Source organism: Siniperca chuatsi, linkage group LG21 (assembly GCF_020085105.1).
Source record: "Siniperca chuatsi isolate FFG_IHB_CAS linkage group LG21, ASM2008510v1, whole genome shotgun sequence".
NCBI lineage: Eukaryota > Metazoa > Chordata > Actinopteri > Centrarchiformes > Sinipercidae > Siniperca > Siniperca chuatsi.
The window spans coordinates 13,027,942-13,045,348 of NC_058062.1; the positions used below are offsets into that span (position 1 = coordinate 13,027,942).

Consider the following 17,407-nt stretch of genomic DNA (forward strand, 5'->3'; position numbering starts at 1 on the left):
TCTCATATTTATACAGAAAAATGCTTTTTACAATGTAATAGTCTTTTTTTTTTTTGGGTTGGTTTTGGTTGATCCTTGACAACATTTATTTAGAGCCAACAATGATGGGTCTGACATATAGGACTGAACTTTTTCCTGGTAGGAGAGCAAAATTAGTACATCATGAATGTTATTACATTTTAAGAAACAAAAATACAAGATGACGAGCGGTTTCAATCTAGAATCGCTATAAATACAATTAATTAAATGTTTACTTATGAAACCATACAAAGCACCTTATCTTAGATGATGGTGTTTGTGATGAAAGCCAAAGATCTGTCCATTCATTTGAAAAGGTGAAAACCAAACCGCTTTAAAACACTCAAACTGTTAAAGGCTTTAATTAACACATTTAAGTACATGACATCTTTAGTTTGCACATTAATTTGAAATAACTAACAAGTTATATAGGAGGTTCTTACAGGCATAAACACATACAATGGGGTTAATTAAAGAGAGCCATGGTTAAGCAGTTAGATTTACATATTTTACTGAGATAATCATATCAATTAAGAGATATTAGTGGTATTAAGTAATTAAGTGTAGTATAGGCTACTGTCTTAAAAATAATTCTCATTCTTTCTTTCCCAAGATTTTACAGACAAAAACACGACCTTGTTTATTGTGATATAAACGAGACCACTTAGGGTGCGGCACCCATCGACACAACCAGAAGCAGTAGGTTAAGAAAAACTAATCTGTTCAACAAACTCTTCGTTTGTTTTGCTTGAATTGCACCGTTCAGGTCTATTTTAGCCCACATTATGCAACTAGTAACGTTATCATAATGTGTTACAGTATGATTAGATGAAGTGTCAGTATCCCGTAAGTATTGAAGCACTAGCTAGGGAAGTTCCTAAAGTCGCACTCACTTTGTATTTAAATATATTCTCGTGTTGTATTCCAGACACTGTTTAGAAAATCTGTTGAGCCTTTCTTTTGGTTATTCCTCTGTTTTTGAACATCTTTGACCATTTGTTTGTTAAAATTTCCCTTAGTATCTCCCAGCGTTACTCTTAAAAGCTTGTTTAGTTTCCTTGTGTTTACACCGGAAGTCATAGGCATGACTACTTCCATGGCAACCAGCGAGTCCCTGGCAACCACTGGAGAGCACAGGCCAGAATAATGGCAAAGATAATCGGAGACAAAAAATCACTTTGGCAACAAGTGTGTGAAGGTAAGATGATAATGTTCTGTTTGTTTAAGCTTTTGTGAATTGAAAAACGACGTAAAATAAAAGCTGTTTTTATTGTTTAATGTATTTGGGGTTTTTTAGAGTTTGAAGCTGAGCAGCCCAGTCCTCCCAATGCCGTGTTGACAGATTGCAGCTCAGTGAGCCCCCAGCTCTCCCAGTACAGCACCAGTACACACTTACCGGTCTTCTATGGACTCACCACAGCCAAGGTCCGTTTATTATTCAGCTCATTCGTCCCTGCGTCTGATTAGTTTGGATCTTGTCACTCCGACATCCTCTGAAATGATCATTGGTTTCATTAGGTCTTGGTGGGCGATGATCCTCTTCTTTGCCACCCTGCTCTCGCTGGCTGCTCTGTGTTAGGAAAACCTCATCCTTCAAGCCAGAAGCGCCTGTCAACAGCTGAAACTGCATCGCCTCCACAACTACCTGAACGTAAGATGAATGGGATTTGCTCTGCAGGGAGCAACTGTATGCAAATATATCTGCCATATTGTACAAATGTATGTTTTTGTGTTTGTGTCAGCTCCTGTCACACGTTTTTTGGAGAGGAGAGTGTTTCCAGTGTTGTTGCCTGGACTGGAGGCTTTACTGAAAGAAGCCCGGAAACGCGGCTGTTTCGAGGTCTGAACTTTCTGATAAACATTTAACTAATAAACAAACTATAGCTGGCCAATATTGTTAAAATGACCACAGATTGATTTTTAAAACCTGAAATCAAAGGGATTTTTGTGTTTGGTTGCTTAGGATAAAAAAATTATTTACCAAGTCAGCTTCTAGTATTTACTCAAGTACTGTGATTAAGTACAGTTTTTAGGTACTTGTACTTTAAATGAGCGTTTAAATTTTCTGCTACTTTATGCTATATACTACAAATCAGATGGAAATACATTTATTTCACAGCTGTAGTTATTAGTTACTTTGCAAATTAAGATTTTACACACAAATCACATGATCATCTTATAAAATATATCGAACCAGCTTCACAACCAAGAAGTTTCTGAGTGGTAAGTTATTCATTTGTAACTAATTTATCTATCATAGGTAACATTTTAACTGTGTGCTGTCTCTACATCACAGTAACAACTTTAGGCCCATTGACTGCCTGGAGGGTATCTAACGTTATTTTAATGTCATATTTAGGTGTACGTGTGGAAACTGGCTCAATTCGTGCATTATGACGTGTGCTACATAGTGACATAGATACGTTACGGAAGTAAAGGCTGAACTACAACTGAGCTGTTTTCAGGCAGTTCAGGAGCAGTGTTTTCTGTGGGAGAGGGTAACTCCCTTTGGGGTGGACTTTGGGCTTTTTCACTTTGCAAACCTATAACATGCACACGCACAAAAATAACAATAAAGGAAAGGGGAAAAGCCAAAAAGCGTAATATGACCACTTTAATACTTTAAGTACATTTTACTGATTACACTGCTTTGCTTTTACTCAAGCGAGATTTTAAATTCAGGACTTTTACTTGTAATAAAGTATTTTTACATTGTTGTATTGTGACTTTTGCTTATGTAATGAGTATAATTAATGCTGATTACTTCTTCTTATGCATGATGCATGGCATCAATTACTTTCTTTTGTGTTGCAGAGGAAAACAACAGCATTTAACCCGTGCGACTTCCTAACTGAGTGGCTCTACAAGTGAGTCTTCCCACACACACAAACTCACACACACACACAGCTCTCTTTTCACTGTATAATGCTCACCTCACCCCATCAATTATCTCAAATGAAGTATTTTGAGTGCTTTGTGTGAAAAATTGTGTGTGTGTGTGTCATGTGTTTTCTTCCTTTTTCCTCAGCCACAACCCCCGCAGGCAAGGACAGGTCCCAGTGAACTTATGTGACATCCCCTTTGCAAAGGACTGGCTCAGCATGCAGTGAGTGTCTCCTGTCACCTGTCTCACACTCACTCACACACACACACACAAACATGCTACAGCTATTACCTGTAAATTCATTGTTTGTCAAGAAATGAAACTCCTATGTTTCATGGTCACCGGGTTCCTGTCCACTCTCCAGTGTCTAACATATAAAACAAATTTCTTTCAAGGAAAATAATTATGGAAAAACTAGATTTAAGTTATGACAACACACAAACATACATTCACAGATACATGCAGTGTTTTTGTTATGCAGATGAGGTGACACACCCTCCTGTTTTCTCTCTTTATCTTCAGTCCCAGGCCTCCCATCCCTCTGTTTCTGCTGCTGAGTGAGGATCAGGCTGCTCTGCTCATCCAGGCTTTCTGGAGGGGATACAAGGTACACTGGACATGACTAGAGGCAAAACAGTGTTTGCAGGCTTTCTGTTCAAAAGGACGAGGACTAGGAATGTAGACAAGAAAATTAATTACAGGGTCCCAACACAGGTCTGAAAAGCCTCGGAAAATATGGAAAACTTAAACATATTAAGTCTAAGAAAATCGGGGAAATTTCAAATTAAAAGCCTGGAAGAAAATGCTAAAATGTCGCTTAACCCCGGATGCATATTACATTCAAATGTTTACGAAGCTATCCCTTATTTACATATTTACACATAATTTTAGCTATGCCTGGCTGAGCTAGTCAGGCTGGACAACTCCAAATACCACCTCCCAAACTTTTCAGATTGCTTTAAGATGTTACAGTGTGGAAAAAATTAGAAAGCATGACTGAACCCTGCAATAACCCTACACTACAGTGTGTGTGTGTGTGTGTGTGTGTGTGTGTGTGTGTGTGTGTGTGTGTGTGTGTGTGTGTGTGTGTGGGTGGGTGGGTGGGTCTGTTAGCATACAATGGGCGCCCTTCTGCGTGTGCATTGGCCCACAGTGCAATCTCATTGTATAATCCCATCCCGCTGAAAAGCCCCTCTTCCACAGGGACTGCGATTTCATTCAGCAGCTTGATTATGTCATCAGTGATGCTGAGATTTAATTCCTTCCTGTGTGGGCGTTGTGGTCTGAAGTGCTCTGTACTGTGATATAAATAGACATTAATAGACACTACCAGAGGCAAACAGCAGCAATTTCTCCACACTCACACACAAATAATGCCAGTCTCATATGGTGAAGGGATGTAAGCAGGGGTCATGTTTTTGTTCGCCTCACAAGAAGCTCTTATTTTTTGTTTTGATTCCTTCGTGCTTGTGGGAGGATTCAGCTGGCTGCACAAATGAAGATGCCAGCTGTGCTGTCATGTACAGTTGCATTTTGTTTGAATGATCTGAAGACATGTTATTGCATGTAGTTGAATTTGTGGGTGTGTGCATGAAAAGATGTATTGAATGTGTGTGTGCATGCATACAGGTTTGGAGTACTTGTGCACCAGCAGGGGGCAACACTTCCTCTCTTTTTGTCTGTGACAATGAAAAATCTAATTGGCCTCTGCTCACATGAGGTGGCAGCATTGAGCCAGGTGCCTGTCACTCCTCAATGTGTTTACCCTGAACTAAGAGGTTCAGTAGGGCCACTGATAGCACTGCAGCCCAGCACCCCAAGGTATTTAGAGGAAGAGAGACACAGCCAGAAAGAGACAGAGTCAGTAGTGAGAGAATGGGAGGATATATCTGGACGGATGAAGCTCAGGCTACATTAGGAACATTTAGAGATGGATGGATGGATGACAAAAGGGAGGAAAGAGGCAAGATGATGTTGCAGAATGGCCTCGGATTAGGAATTGGCCGAGATGGAGGGAAATGCAACCTTGGCAGCATCTGTAGCGGGTAAGAATAGGGAGAGAGGTGGAGGCTGGAGCCTCAGAGAAGCACAGGGAGGCTGTAAACGCAACACAATCAGGGTCTGAAATTGAGGGTCGGCCTTTTAGGATCACGACTTATTCAACATACACAGGGTGAAGATATTTTGGGTAAAGGCACTGAGGCAATGTCCTGACAGGCATTGTAGTGGGTCACGGCTGCTGTTACCTTGGCTGGAGGAAAACGGCAGTTAACAGCTCAGTGGGCAGTACGAACAGAGTCGACTGTGAAGCACTGATGCACTGTAAACTTCATTAGTTTCTGTGTGTGTGTGTGTGTGTGTGTGTGTGTGTAACATCATTTGCGTCTGTGTGTGTCTGCTGGCGTAAGAATGTATATGTCCTGTATGTGTTTTTCAAATAGCATGTGATAATTGTCTCCCATTATAAATGTAGTCTGACAAAACTCTCACATCAAGATATGGTTCACAGATTTAATATCTAAGTGAACATTAACAAGCTATATTTCACCATAATCTGTCCTAGTGTGAGTTGTTTGAGTACTTGAGAATATTTTTGAAGGTTTATGAGAGTATAATAGGATTATGCTGTAGAAAATCACAAAAACAAACATTTGACTCTGTGGGATTTTGAATACTTCACTGACAATTGTAACATACAGATATCAAGATAATGCTTTGATAATTATTTATATATTTGATCCAAATTGCAATCCATACATTTATCAATATACTCTGTTCTCTTCACCCCCATCCCCTCCCTCCACACCCCCCTTCCCCCCTCACACTTACACCCTCTGCTGTTATATAACCTGCCTGACGCAGCGCTGACTGCAGAGGCTGTGTGTGTATTTGTGTAAGTGAGTGTGTGTGTGTGTGTCTGTCAGAAAGAGAGACAGACAGACTGAGAGCCAGGAAGCAGGGAAGGAGGGTATTTTTGTAGACTGGAGTTTTATCCCTCCATTATTAATATGTTTCATCATATTGAGGACTGCAGAAGAGCAGCAGTAGAGATAGTACACACAGAGACACACTCACATCTGTGACCTAGACAATGCGATTGTCTCTTGTTACACTCACGTACAACTATAAAGAGCTAATGGGTCTAAACATATTACATAATCGTCTTTAGGCTGTGTGCCTTAGCACAACTTTAATCCATTCATCCATGTCTGCTACTGTAATGCACACATATGTACACGCACACACACTCCACTGATTACTAAGACTTCTCAGGCTCTCTCAGGTTTAGTCAGCTGAGTTGGAGTAATGCTGCTGTGTAATAAATATGCATCACAATTAGGCTGTCAATATTGGGGGTTTGTAGTCAAGTAGATTGCAGATTTATTAAGCGTACACACACTGTGGTTGGCCTTTTTCCTCTCCATAGCGCAGCCCTGTCCTGTGCAGCAATGCCATGTCTAACTTAACCCAGCATACTAAATTCTGTCCATCCATGTCAGGCGAGACAAGATGTTTGTGATTGGTTATCTTGTTTCAGTCCATGATCTGTTGTCAGATTTGATTCTATGTTTGTTTTTTGTCTTCTTTTTTGTTTGCTTTTTTTTTTTAGAAAACTTAAAAGAATAGTTTAACATTTTGGGAAAGACACTTATTTGCTTTCTGGCAGAAAGTATGAGAAGATCGATATCACGCTCATATTTGTCCAGTAAAAACAAAACTACAGTAGCAGTCGGTTATCTTAGCTTAGCATAAAGACTAGAAACAGGGAAACAGCTAGCCTGGCTCTGTACAAAAACCAACATATAACCCCTCGTAAAACAGCAAATTGTCATTTTCAACTTCGGTTTTGTACAGATTAAACAAACGAGATATAACGTGGTAATTTATGAGCTTTAGAGGTGCTGGTAGTTGAATTTTGTTAGCTTTGGACAGAGCCATGCTAGCTGTTTCCCTCTTTTTCCAGTCTTTGTGCTAAGCTAAGCTAACCAGCCGCTGGCTTTAGCTTCATATTTACCGTACGGACATGGGGGTGGTATTAATCTTCTCATGTAACTCTCCACAGAAAAGAGAATAAGCTTAAGTTGTTTTCATTTTCATGGTCATTTCTGTGTCAAAACTGCTCTTACATTTAATTCTGACTGGCATTTAAATTGTCTATCAAGTCTTGGATCTTGGCTAAACTGTAATGCACAAAAAATAATAAGCCATAGGCTCTTTTTTCTAATCATATGGTAAGTAATTTTGAATAAAAATGTTGTCCTTACACGTCTTGGACTAGCAGGCCCAGTTATTATCTAAAAATGGGACACTTTGAGTGTATTCCTCTTGACATTAACTAATAGAGCTGTTTAAAAGAATCTCTCTCTCTCACACACACACACACACACACACACACACACACACACACACACACACAGACAAATGTTGTCCTTACACGTCTTGGACTAGCAGGCCCAGTTATTATCTAAAAATGGGACACTTTGAGTGTATTCCTCTTGACATTAACTAATAGAGCTGTTTAAAAGAATCTCTCTCTCTCACACACACACACACACACACACACACACACACACACACACACACACACACACACACACACACACACACAGACAGATAGACAAAGAGAGAGAGCTGTATAGTCAACAGCAGAACTAGGTCTGCGATTCCAGCTGAATGATCCGGGGTCAGCGATAGATGAATAGTTTGAATTGATTGTTAAGTCGGTGACGGGCCACGTGCAGTGACACTCATGCAGAAAATATGTCACAGGCACTTAGGGCATCCAGTAGTGGCTCTGCTTCATCATCACTTCCCCCTCCTGCAGAAGTACTGTAGGGGCACGCTGTCCCAGAGTGAGATGGACTGGTCATTGCATGAATCAAGTAGTCCTGTGATATCCACAATCATCTGTAATATAGAGAGTATTTTAGATCTAATTTTGTGTTCTTACAAAGCACAGTAGGGCCATACTGCAGCCACTCACTGTGTCTGAGTCTACAAAGGCATGAATTAGATCACAGATTGCTCAGCCTGTTAGGCCCCGATGGAAGCATCGGTCAACAAAAAGATGATGGATCGGTGGGTGGATGGAGTGTGAAGCGTAGATAGAGCAGGCTGTGTCTTTATGCAGCCTGTCAGTGTGGCTGGTGATGTGACTGCAGCCAGTTCCTCCAAACAGAAGCCATTGTGCTGCTGCGGAGTGTGAGAATGGGAGAGGTGCTCAGTCTCACAGGCAGCTCTGCACAAAAAGGAAGGTGGTTTGACAGGCTGTGCAGAGGGATTGAAGTGTGTGTGTGAGAAAGAGGGCAATAGTGTGCACAGTTTGTGTCACTGTGTTGTTATAGTTGTACACGCTTTTGTGGGTGAGTGTAGGGGGTTCTGCTTGTGCTGCTGGTGGTGTCGGCTTTGAGAGATGGAAGTGGATGGAGTCTCTCTTGTTAGTGTTTCGTGCTTTTGTGTGATTTTCAATATGTGTGTGTTTGCTTGTGGCTTTGCTTTTGCATGTCAAATAATGTATGTGAATGAATGCAGCCTTGCAATGCCTTACTAATTTTTCTAATCACTCTAATCCCAACCTTCATGCATACACACAGCATGAGAGGACTGACTCGTGCACACTGAAAGGGACTCTGTCACATGTGCAGTGACATAGACAATTATAACAACAAGATACTGTATTATCAAAGGTTTGTTAATGATTCTAATTAGGAAGAATAGATGGGGAAAAACCACAATTTTGTGTTGTGAATCAAGTTCAAATGTACATACGCTCACACACAGCATACGGAGATACACAAACACACAGAGCCCTTGATGCACACAGTCAGTACTGCACTGCTGCTAATCAGCTGTGCTGATACACACAGACAGGCTTCAAAACACTCACGCACACAGCTCAGCTCTTTGTCTCCTGCTATCACACACAAACTGTCTGCATCCTGCAGAAAGCCTGTATATTCAATAAGCCAGCATTCCAAGAACTGAGACGTGAATTTGTATTTGTGTGTGACACATTATAAAGCACTGCCTCAGGGGTCCATTCCATCATATTTAGCAGAAGCAACAGAAGAAGAACTGGAGGTATATGGTTTCTGCAGGACACCAATGGAAAGTGACAGAGTGGAAGTGGCCACACAGACACGAATAGACGCACACAAGGGATGGCAAGCAAAGACAACAGACCCCCGCCTAATTTCCATTTCTATGCTTTGCTCCCATCAGCAGAGGGCTGCTGCAGCACTGTGACACCCAGTAAATTAACTATTGGAGCGCGCTAGTGTTACCCATTCCTCAACCCATCGCCAGGCTTATATAACAGGCCCACTTTCATACCCACTGCTAATAGCAACACTATTGTCGCCATTCAAGCAGGCACTCTGGAGAAAGTTGGGGTCGAATGGAGAGGGAGGAGTAAGAGGAAAACAGATTAGAGAGAGGAGAGGTAGGAGAGAATACAAAATAGAGTAGAGAGATGGATGGAGAGGGATGAAACATCGATGTGCTGGAGAATGAGGAGGGAATAAGGTGTTGGTATGAGAGATAGTGTCTGAGGTTGAGTGTGAGGAGAGGGAGAGGCACACCTGGGTACTAAAGGAGGAGAGAGAAAAGAGAAAGGTGGAGGAAAAGGCAGGAAGAAGGAGGCAGAGTTAGTGGGAGAGGAGTACAAGGAGGAGGAGGAGATAAAGAAGGGAAAGGAGAATGAGCTCTTCAGGAATATTTTCTAATCATCTAAAACAGCAAGTCTGTTTAGTAATCTCTCAGGAAAGCCAGCAGCCCACACACAAACACACACAACAACTAAAGGGGTTTCCTCCAAGAACAAAAGCAACAACTACAGACTGGACAGAGAGAAGAATCAGAGAGCTTAGTGACATGAATCCGCAGCAGAATTTGACCCATTTACCCACCTATGTGGACACAGATACACAAACACACTCAGTCATACATCTTAACATGCTTCATTACCATCAACCCGGTGACTGACGGCCTTTCTCTGCAGAATACCAGGGACAGACATAGTTTCCAAAATACGGCTCAATACAATAGTGTGCTAAACTTTTAATTCAATTCAATTTTATTTATATAGCACCAATTCACAACAGAAGTTATCATTGCACTTTTCCCATAGAGCAGGTCTAGATCGTACTCTATAATATTATTTACAGAGACCCAACAAATCCCACCATTAGCAAGCATTTGGCAATGGTGGCAAGAAAAAACTTCCTTTAAGAGGCAGAAACCTTGGACAGACAATTGTGGGCCGTGTTAGGTTTTGAGAGAGAGAGAAAACAATCCAGGACACGAGGGGGGCATCCACCTGCATCGCTGCCAGTTTCTCACCCAGCAGGGCTGGCTGGATGGTGTTGAAAGCACTGGAGAAGTCAAAAAACATGATCCTCACTGTGCTTGCTGGCTTGTCCAGGTGGGTGTAGATGCGGTTCAGCAGGAAGATAATGGCGTCCTCAACTCCCAGCCGGGGCTGGTAGGCGAACTGAAGGGTGTCCAGGAGGGGTCCATGGGCCGCAGCTGTTCCAGCACCAGTCTCTCCAGGGTCTTCATTATGTGGGAGGTCAGTGCCACCGGTCTGTAGTCCTTGGAGCCACTGGGACGAGGCGTCTTCGGCACAGGAACGAGGCAAGATGTCTTCCAAAGAACAGGGACCCTTTGAAGGCTCAGGTTGAATACTTGTTGAAGGACTCCACATAGCTGGGGGGCACAGGCTTTTAGCACCCCAGGGCAAACACCATCTGGGCCTGCAGCCTTGTTTGAGTGGAGTTTCATCAGCTGTCCTCTCACCTGGTCAACAGTCATGCACACAACAGAGGTTACAGGCGGGGGAGGGGGGGAGTTGTCATTCTGGAGAGGGCCGTTAGCCTGAGAGCCAGTTGAGGGGGGAGTAGGACTCTCCCAGGAAGATGGAGGAGGGGGGAGCAGTGAACTCAGAGGAGTCTGAGGGCAGACAGCAGCTGAGTTAGAGGTGATGTGTCGAATCTGTTAAAGAACAGATTAAGTTTGTTGGCCCTGTCCAAGTTGCCTTCAACTCCTCTGCTGCCAGTCGGTCTGAAGCCCGTGCCACTCCAGACCTCTCTCATGTTGTTCTGTTGGAGTTTCCGCTCCAGCTTCCTCCTGTACTTCTCCTTGGCCTCCCTGATCGTCACCTTCAGGTCAGCCTGGATTGCCCTCACCTCCTCCCGATTACCATCAGTAAAGGCCCTCCTCTTGGCATTCAGGATGCAAAGGTGTAGCATCAAAGTTAAAGCTGCAATACACATTGAAACTATAACGTGTGTGTGTGTTACAGATTAGGGCACGCCCAGATGTGCAGGAGCTGCGCCAGTGGCAGAAAGAACTGAGAGAGAACCATGACATTGCCAAAACTGTCGAGCAGTTCTGGGCCCGACGAGAAAGCCGAGGTGAGAGCGCGCACACACACACACACACACACACACACACACACACACACACACACACACACACACACACAGTATCACTGAATGCCAGGCTGGCAACACAATACCATTGATCTTGAACTCTCTCCTGTGGCTGACAACAGCTGCTGATAGGCAGGCAGGATGCCAACGCACGATAACATTCACACAAACTAGCTACAATGCAGACCGTACAGTACTATATACATATATACCAATACACACACATATATACTGTATATATACACACAGGCACACACAATTACACACATATCTACTGCAGAGATACCGTATTCATCTCAACAGGGCTTTGAAGTTAAAGCAGAGATGAGGATTCTGAGAGCAGTGACATAGAGAGAGAATGAGGGCAGACACAGAGATAGAGAAAGAGACGGGGGGGGGGGGGGATTGCAAGTGAAGGAGAGATAGAAAATGTCTGCAGGGCTCAGGGTGTGTTTGTGTGACCAAGAGATAGAGCAGAGGATGGGGATACAAGTGAAGAAAGAGGAGAGATACAGAGCAAAGAAGGAGGGAGATGAAGACAGCGAGAAGTAAAAAATGATAAAGTGTGTCTGGGGTCTTTGAGTGTGTGTGTGTGTGCATGTGTTTACTTTGTGCACACATGAAGGACAGAGCAGAGCAGCTGAGAATGCAGGCCCATATCCAGTGTGACTGACTGGCATTAGAGCTCAATGACAGTGACAAAACCTTGTCCTTGAACACACACACACACACACACACACACAGCACACGTGTGAAGGCAGCACATGCATAAATTGACATTAGCAAACATCATCAATAACGTAATTAAGTTGCAAGCTAATTAGTACAAGTAAGCTGCCAGTGTTGTCTAAAGTGGCCAATATGTTTTTATACACACAGTGGTACAAGTGATAACTTATGCAGTTACCAGAGGGCATATGAAAAGACTGTGGCCAAGTTCAGCTAATTTGAAAACGACACTGTGAGAGTGACCCAAAATAGTAAAGTTGTGGGACAGAAAACCAAAACTCTGTAGAACTGAGGTGGAACTGAAGAGTTAGGTGATACTTCTCTGTGAGTTTGCCACTACGAGCAACCCCTTACACATTTCAGTTGTCATGTGTTCCATTCATCCAAAGGTATTGATTACAGTCACTTTAAATTAATGTGCGTATAGATGATGACAAACACACACACGTCTTTTTTTGTTGCTCACAAACAGTGACGCCATCATAAACACAGGTTTCTTCCACACTGACACATTCCACACAACAAAGGCGCTCAGCCGGCGGACATTCTTCCACTGGGCTGCCACAGCCACACTGTGCTGCTGCTGCTGCTGCTGCACCACTATTGCTGACCTGACATTCTAGCAGGGGGGCCTGGGGATATGTGTGTGTGTTTGTAAGAGAGTGTACAAGAAAGTCTGCCCAGATCGTCCTGAATGGAAGCCATTTTCTGACAGAATCTGAAATGGATGAGACTGGGAGGGAACCAGAAATGTGTGAGAGATAAAGGCAGGCAGGGAGGGGAAGAGATTAATGATGAAGTTGCAGTTTGTTTGCTGGTTTTGCCTGTTGTTGTTTTGGATTAATGAAGCAAGCACTGCCCTCCAGCACTGACGGATAAATGACCCATGTTTGGGACTGTGGTAGAGAGAAATTATTTAGGGAAGCCCCCTCCCTACTGTATACACGCTCTTTAGGTCGATCCAACAACAGCTGTGCTCATCTCATTTGACCCGAGGAGACCAGCATGCGATACCTCTTCTGCCATTTCACGTTTCACAGTCTGAAATCAGAATTAGTCAGAGGTGGAGAGAAAAACAAAAGCGGAGAGAGCAAAGTAACCCGGAGAGCAGACACAGGATGATACTTCAAGGTTAAAATGTGACAGCTCATGGGCAGGTGCAGCTCTCAACAGCTCATGAATCACCACGATTGTCCTTGACTGTAGCCTGACATGTTGGATTTTTACTGAGTACTTCAAAATAACAATTCATGTTGTTGTGTAACAGTTATATAAATGTGTCAATTACAGTTAATTATTCCAAAGTCTGGCACAAGCTGCATTCTGCAATTCTGCATTTTTCTAATCTAAGTCATTTATTATAAAGACCCTCCACACCATGTTTATGAATGGCAGATCAGAAGTATCAGTCATGATATCTGAAACAGAGAAATACATTTTTAGATAATAAAAATGTACAAAGAAGCTGCATCAGTGCAGATGTTGATGATATAGATGGTATTGATGCCCCTAAAAGAGTTAAAAAAAACTGTAATTAGCTCGTCATTAGCGTGTACATAAAGCAAAACAACATTCACTACCATCATTTACAATCTGTCTGTGGCTTTTGTGGTGGTATAAATGGCCAAATAGAGCAGTCTATTCATCATAGCTTCACTTCCATAATATCAAAGCCATTGCCTTTTACTGGCACATAACAAAAGGCCACCACAATAGCCTTGCAGCTGTCACAGTGACAATGTGTCAGTAACTGGCTGAAACAGGGTCACTGTTTTTTCAACACAGGCCTTGTTAAAATATTGTTTCCTATCAAATATAATTGGGAATAGTACAACTTCACAACTATTTTATTTTTGAGAAACTAAATGGGAAACTGTTTAAGGCTTTTAAAGAATAATGTACTTGCGAAAAACAGGACACTCACAATATAATTAGATATGTCTATGTTTTACAGATAAAAAGGGGGGTTGCAAACAATTCTTTCTAGAAGGTTTTATTGGTATTTTTCATTGCAACATTTGAGCTAGAAACAGAAAGTTGTGCCAAATAAGGTCTATAAAACCTGACACAAAAAAGCCTTGTGGGCATGTTTTGGTAAAACATTTAAGGATGTCTGACAATTCTGTGAGCTTTTAATCTTTTAACAGGAGATGTTTTTCTGGTTTTTGAAGGCTCTAAACTGTTTCCTCAGTGGAGTGCAGCTGAAGGGCAAGACTCTCAGAAATAAAGCTTATTGTTGAGTTGTGCCATGCACATTTCTAAATGATGAACATTTATCATGGTCTGCTTAAAACGACAAATGAACCTGTTCACATTAAAGGATGCAGTTCTTGTTTGTCTCCAGTGGGCTCTGCCATGACAGATCTTCCAGAAAGCCCCCAGCTCGGCAACTCAGATGTGTCCATCCAAGTAGTTTCCCCCAGCCCCCAGAGCACCATGGTCCACACCCCCACCACCCAGATGACTCCTGAGGGAGGTGAGTGGCTGACCCCCAGCTTGCAATGCGTGGAGAAAATGGCCTCCACACCATCACTGACTGGTTTCCTGGCTGTATCCGAGCCTGGTGACAAATCTCTGACTGCAGTATCTCCGTCTTTACTAGGAACTCAAAACCTGAGATAGATGGTGGTACTATTAATTGAAATCATTAGCTCTGTGTACAATGTGTTTCTGGTGTTTAAAGGCTATTTAACTCTTTCAGGTTGATGTCAAACTGACCAAAATGATAAGTCAAACAAGCCATTAAAACGCCTGTAACCAATTGGATATGGCCCAGCAGGGATTTATGGTCTGAGATCCATGTCTAATTAGTTGATTGCTTTCATTGCCTTTTTGATGGATCACCTCCCTTCACGAGTCTCACCCAACAAATGAACAGGATATAGTACGGTTCACATATTACACTGTCCGGAGTGAAGCCCCTCGTAACAAACTTCATACTTTCTCTCAGTACCTCTAGCTGATAGCTCACTGGAAGTTAACCAAATCGTATTTCCTTTGCCTTGTCATTTCCTTTTTCCTTAGCAATACATATCACTCCACAGAAGAGGTTATAGCATTTTCATTCAAGCCAGGAACTGAGGTCAGAGTGAAAGGTGACTCTGCGTGCAAAGCAGCACTTTCTATCCTGTTTATCAGAAAAGGAAATTACCCTGTCAGGGAAACAGAATTTTTAAAAAAGTGTTTAAAAACATCACTGAGATCACTGGTGGGTGATTGACAACTATCTGACAGAGCAGCAAAAAGGAGTATCCAATATTCCCCTTAGAGCTCACTATTTTACAAGTGATTAACGCTAAATATTTTTAACATTATTATATGTATTTTATTTTTCTTTGCCTAATATTTTCAGTATCGTCTGTGAATTTGCTTGTATCTTTTGTACATACTGTATTTTAGTTAGAATATTTGTATTACTACTTTATTGTATCAATAAAGTATTTCTGATTCTGATTTTTCTTCAGTGGTTTTTGTTATTTGCACAATGTACCTAAAGGTTAGACATTTTGTGTCACCCCTTCAGCTCATCTTAAATGTCATCTATCAGCCATGGAAAGTTCAATTTGCAAAAATATTCAGGATAAAAAGACTGCAGGTCTCATTCATGGCAACCTAAATGACTGCAGGTTTTAACTGTCTTCTCCCGACTGTTTGTCAATTAAACTGAGGATGAAGTGCACTCCTGGCATATTTCCATCACTCCTTGAACTCTGCGTACCTGAGAGGATACTTCTGGTTTCACCTCCAGTGTTTCTGCAGAGCATCAAGGCGGCGGTCTTGTGATGTACGGCTTTCCTGACCATCCCAGTCACTGATGCAGTCCGCCTCACAGTGAGGCATGAAGGGTCATCTATCTCCCTTTGCAGGTATGTGGATGCCAGGGGGACAGCTGCCTCTGAGTGAAGAGATAAAACCACCCATTTCATTCTGGGGACATCTGATAGCAGATAGCCCAGTGCAGCCAGCTCCACAGAGTCTGGCAGCACTGGGCCCAACTGAAACTGGATCCTGCAGCAGTAGGGAGTGGGCACCAGCCTGTCAGAGCAGAGCCAGAAAACAACTGGTTCTGGGCTACGATTCTAGGTTGATGGTGGAAGTGTAGAATACAACTGTTTACACACAGAGATCCTGAGTTCAGAGAGTGTATGTGTGGGCTAGGAATAAACTGATTATAAGTTACACTAACACCATGTTCTTTGATGTAAACTAAAACATGTAGGATGTTATAGAGATAAATTAAAAGCAGTTGACTATAATTTTAGGGTGCAAAAAACCTAAGCATATGGGCTACTGAAAATAATACTTCTACATGATCTTTAGGATTGAAGGGAAAACATAGTTCCAAAATAAATCATAACTTTTTTGTGTTTCATAAAAACACTCTCAATGACCTGTCAAACTGCAAACCTGAAATAGCTGGGGGGGGTTGTCAACTTGGGGGCAGCAGAAACAAGTTATGAATACAACGTTGACATATATTCACCTTTTAAGTTGATATGACGAACTTGTTAGCGAACAGTGGCTTATTTACACATCCAGGAGATACAGAGCAGTATTATCATTCATTTGGAGCTGTAATTCTGGTCACCTGATGAATGTAAGGGCAATATTAATTCTCTTTTAGCTCTGTTTTTGGTCTCTACCAACTCCTGAGGGAAATATCTGGCTCTTTAGCTGCTAAATGCTCCACTATGTTCACCAGCTATTTGCTAACTTCGTCTGTCTGCCGGTTGGTGTTGAGCAGGTAGTGTACAGTGGGTTTTTAAGAGCTTTTTCATGGCAAGAGTGAACCAAAACAGTTGCACAACTCACAACAGACCGGACAGCTAAACAATGAGCTGAAACTCACTATAATGCTCCATTTGTCATTTGATACACTGTTATTGTGAAAATATTGATTATAGCCGCTTTAAAGAAAATGTTTGACATTTTGGGAAATATGCTTATTCGCTTTCTTACTGAGAGTTGGATGAGAAGATTGACTCCACTCCGTGTGGTCAATATGAAGCTACCGTGAGCAGCTAATTAGCTTAGCTTAGCATAAAGACTGGAAACGGGGGGAAATGCCTGGCTCTGTCCAAAGGTAATGACATCTGCTTACCAGCACATCCAAAGCTCACTAATTAACATATTGTATGTCTTTTGATTAATCCATACAAAACAGTTTTTGTACAAATTAGCTGGCTCCCCCATTCATGGGGATTTGGACTAAAACCCAACCAAAAAATAGGCACAGTGTCTCCATTACATACTTTATCCAGCATAGAGCACTGACAAGTTTATTGTTCAAATGTAACATGTCCCACTTAGTACATATCTTGGTCTTTAATAACCTAATTAAGAG

At 42.1% G+C, this 17,407-nt stretch overlaps 1 protein-coding gene across 3 annotated transcripts; it reads left to right on the forward strand.

Moving 5' to 3' along the window:
* The first annotated feature begins 61 nt into the window (after positions 1 to 61).
* Positions 62 to 16,663, forward strand: iqck (IQ motif containing K). Of its 3 annotated transcripts, none has more exons than XM_044181186.1 (10): positions 62 to 1,216; positions 1,316 to 1,443; positions 1,537 to 1,669; positions 1,761 to 1,858; positions 2,833 to 2,885; positions 3,047 to 3,124; positions 3,425 to 3,509; positions 11,205 to 11,316; positions 14,408 to 14,539; positions 15,812 to 16,663. In XM_044181186.1, exons 1-10 carry the CDS (start codon positions 1,165 to 1,167, stop codon positions 15,844 to 15,846), a joined length of 906 nt encoding a protein of 301 aa, XP_044037121.1. In that variant the 5' UTR covers positions 62 to 1,164; the 3' UTR covers positions 15,847 to 16,663. The 3 variants fall into 3 exon arrangements, with proteins under 3 accessions (XP_044037121.1, XP_044037122.1, XP_044037120.1); XM_044181187.1 differs by lacking the exon at positions 15,812 to 16,663 and adding an exon at positions 15,739 to 15,785; XM_044181185.1 differs by lacking the exon at positions 15,812 to 16,663 and having other exon boundaries at positions 14,408 to 15,516.
* Positions 16,664 to 17,407: the final 744 nt, after the last annotated feature.

Coding starts and splice junctions, on each gene's coding strand:
- iqck (XM_044181185.1), top strand. CDS start 1,165: ATGGCAAAGATAATCGGAGACAAAAAATCACTTTGGCAACAAGTGTGT. Junction 1,217..1,315: donor TTGGCAACAAGTGTGTGAAG/GTAAGATGATAA, acceptor GGGGTTTTTTAG/AGTTTGAAGCTGAGCAGCCC. Junction 2,886..3,046: donor CTAACTGAGTGGCTCTACAA/GTGAGTCTTCCC, acceptor CTTTTTCCTCAG/CCACAACCCCCGCAGGCAAG.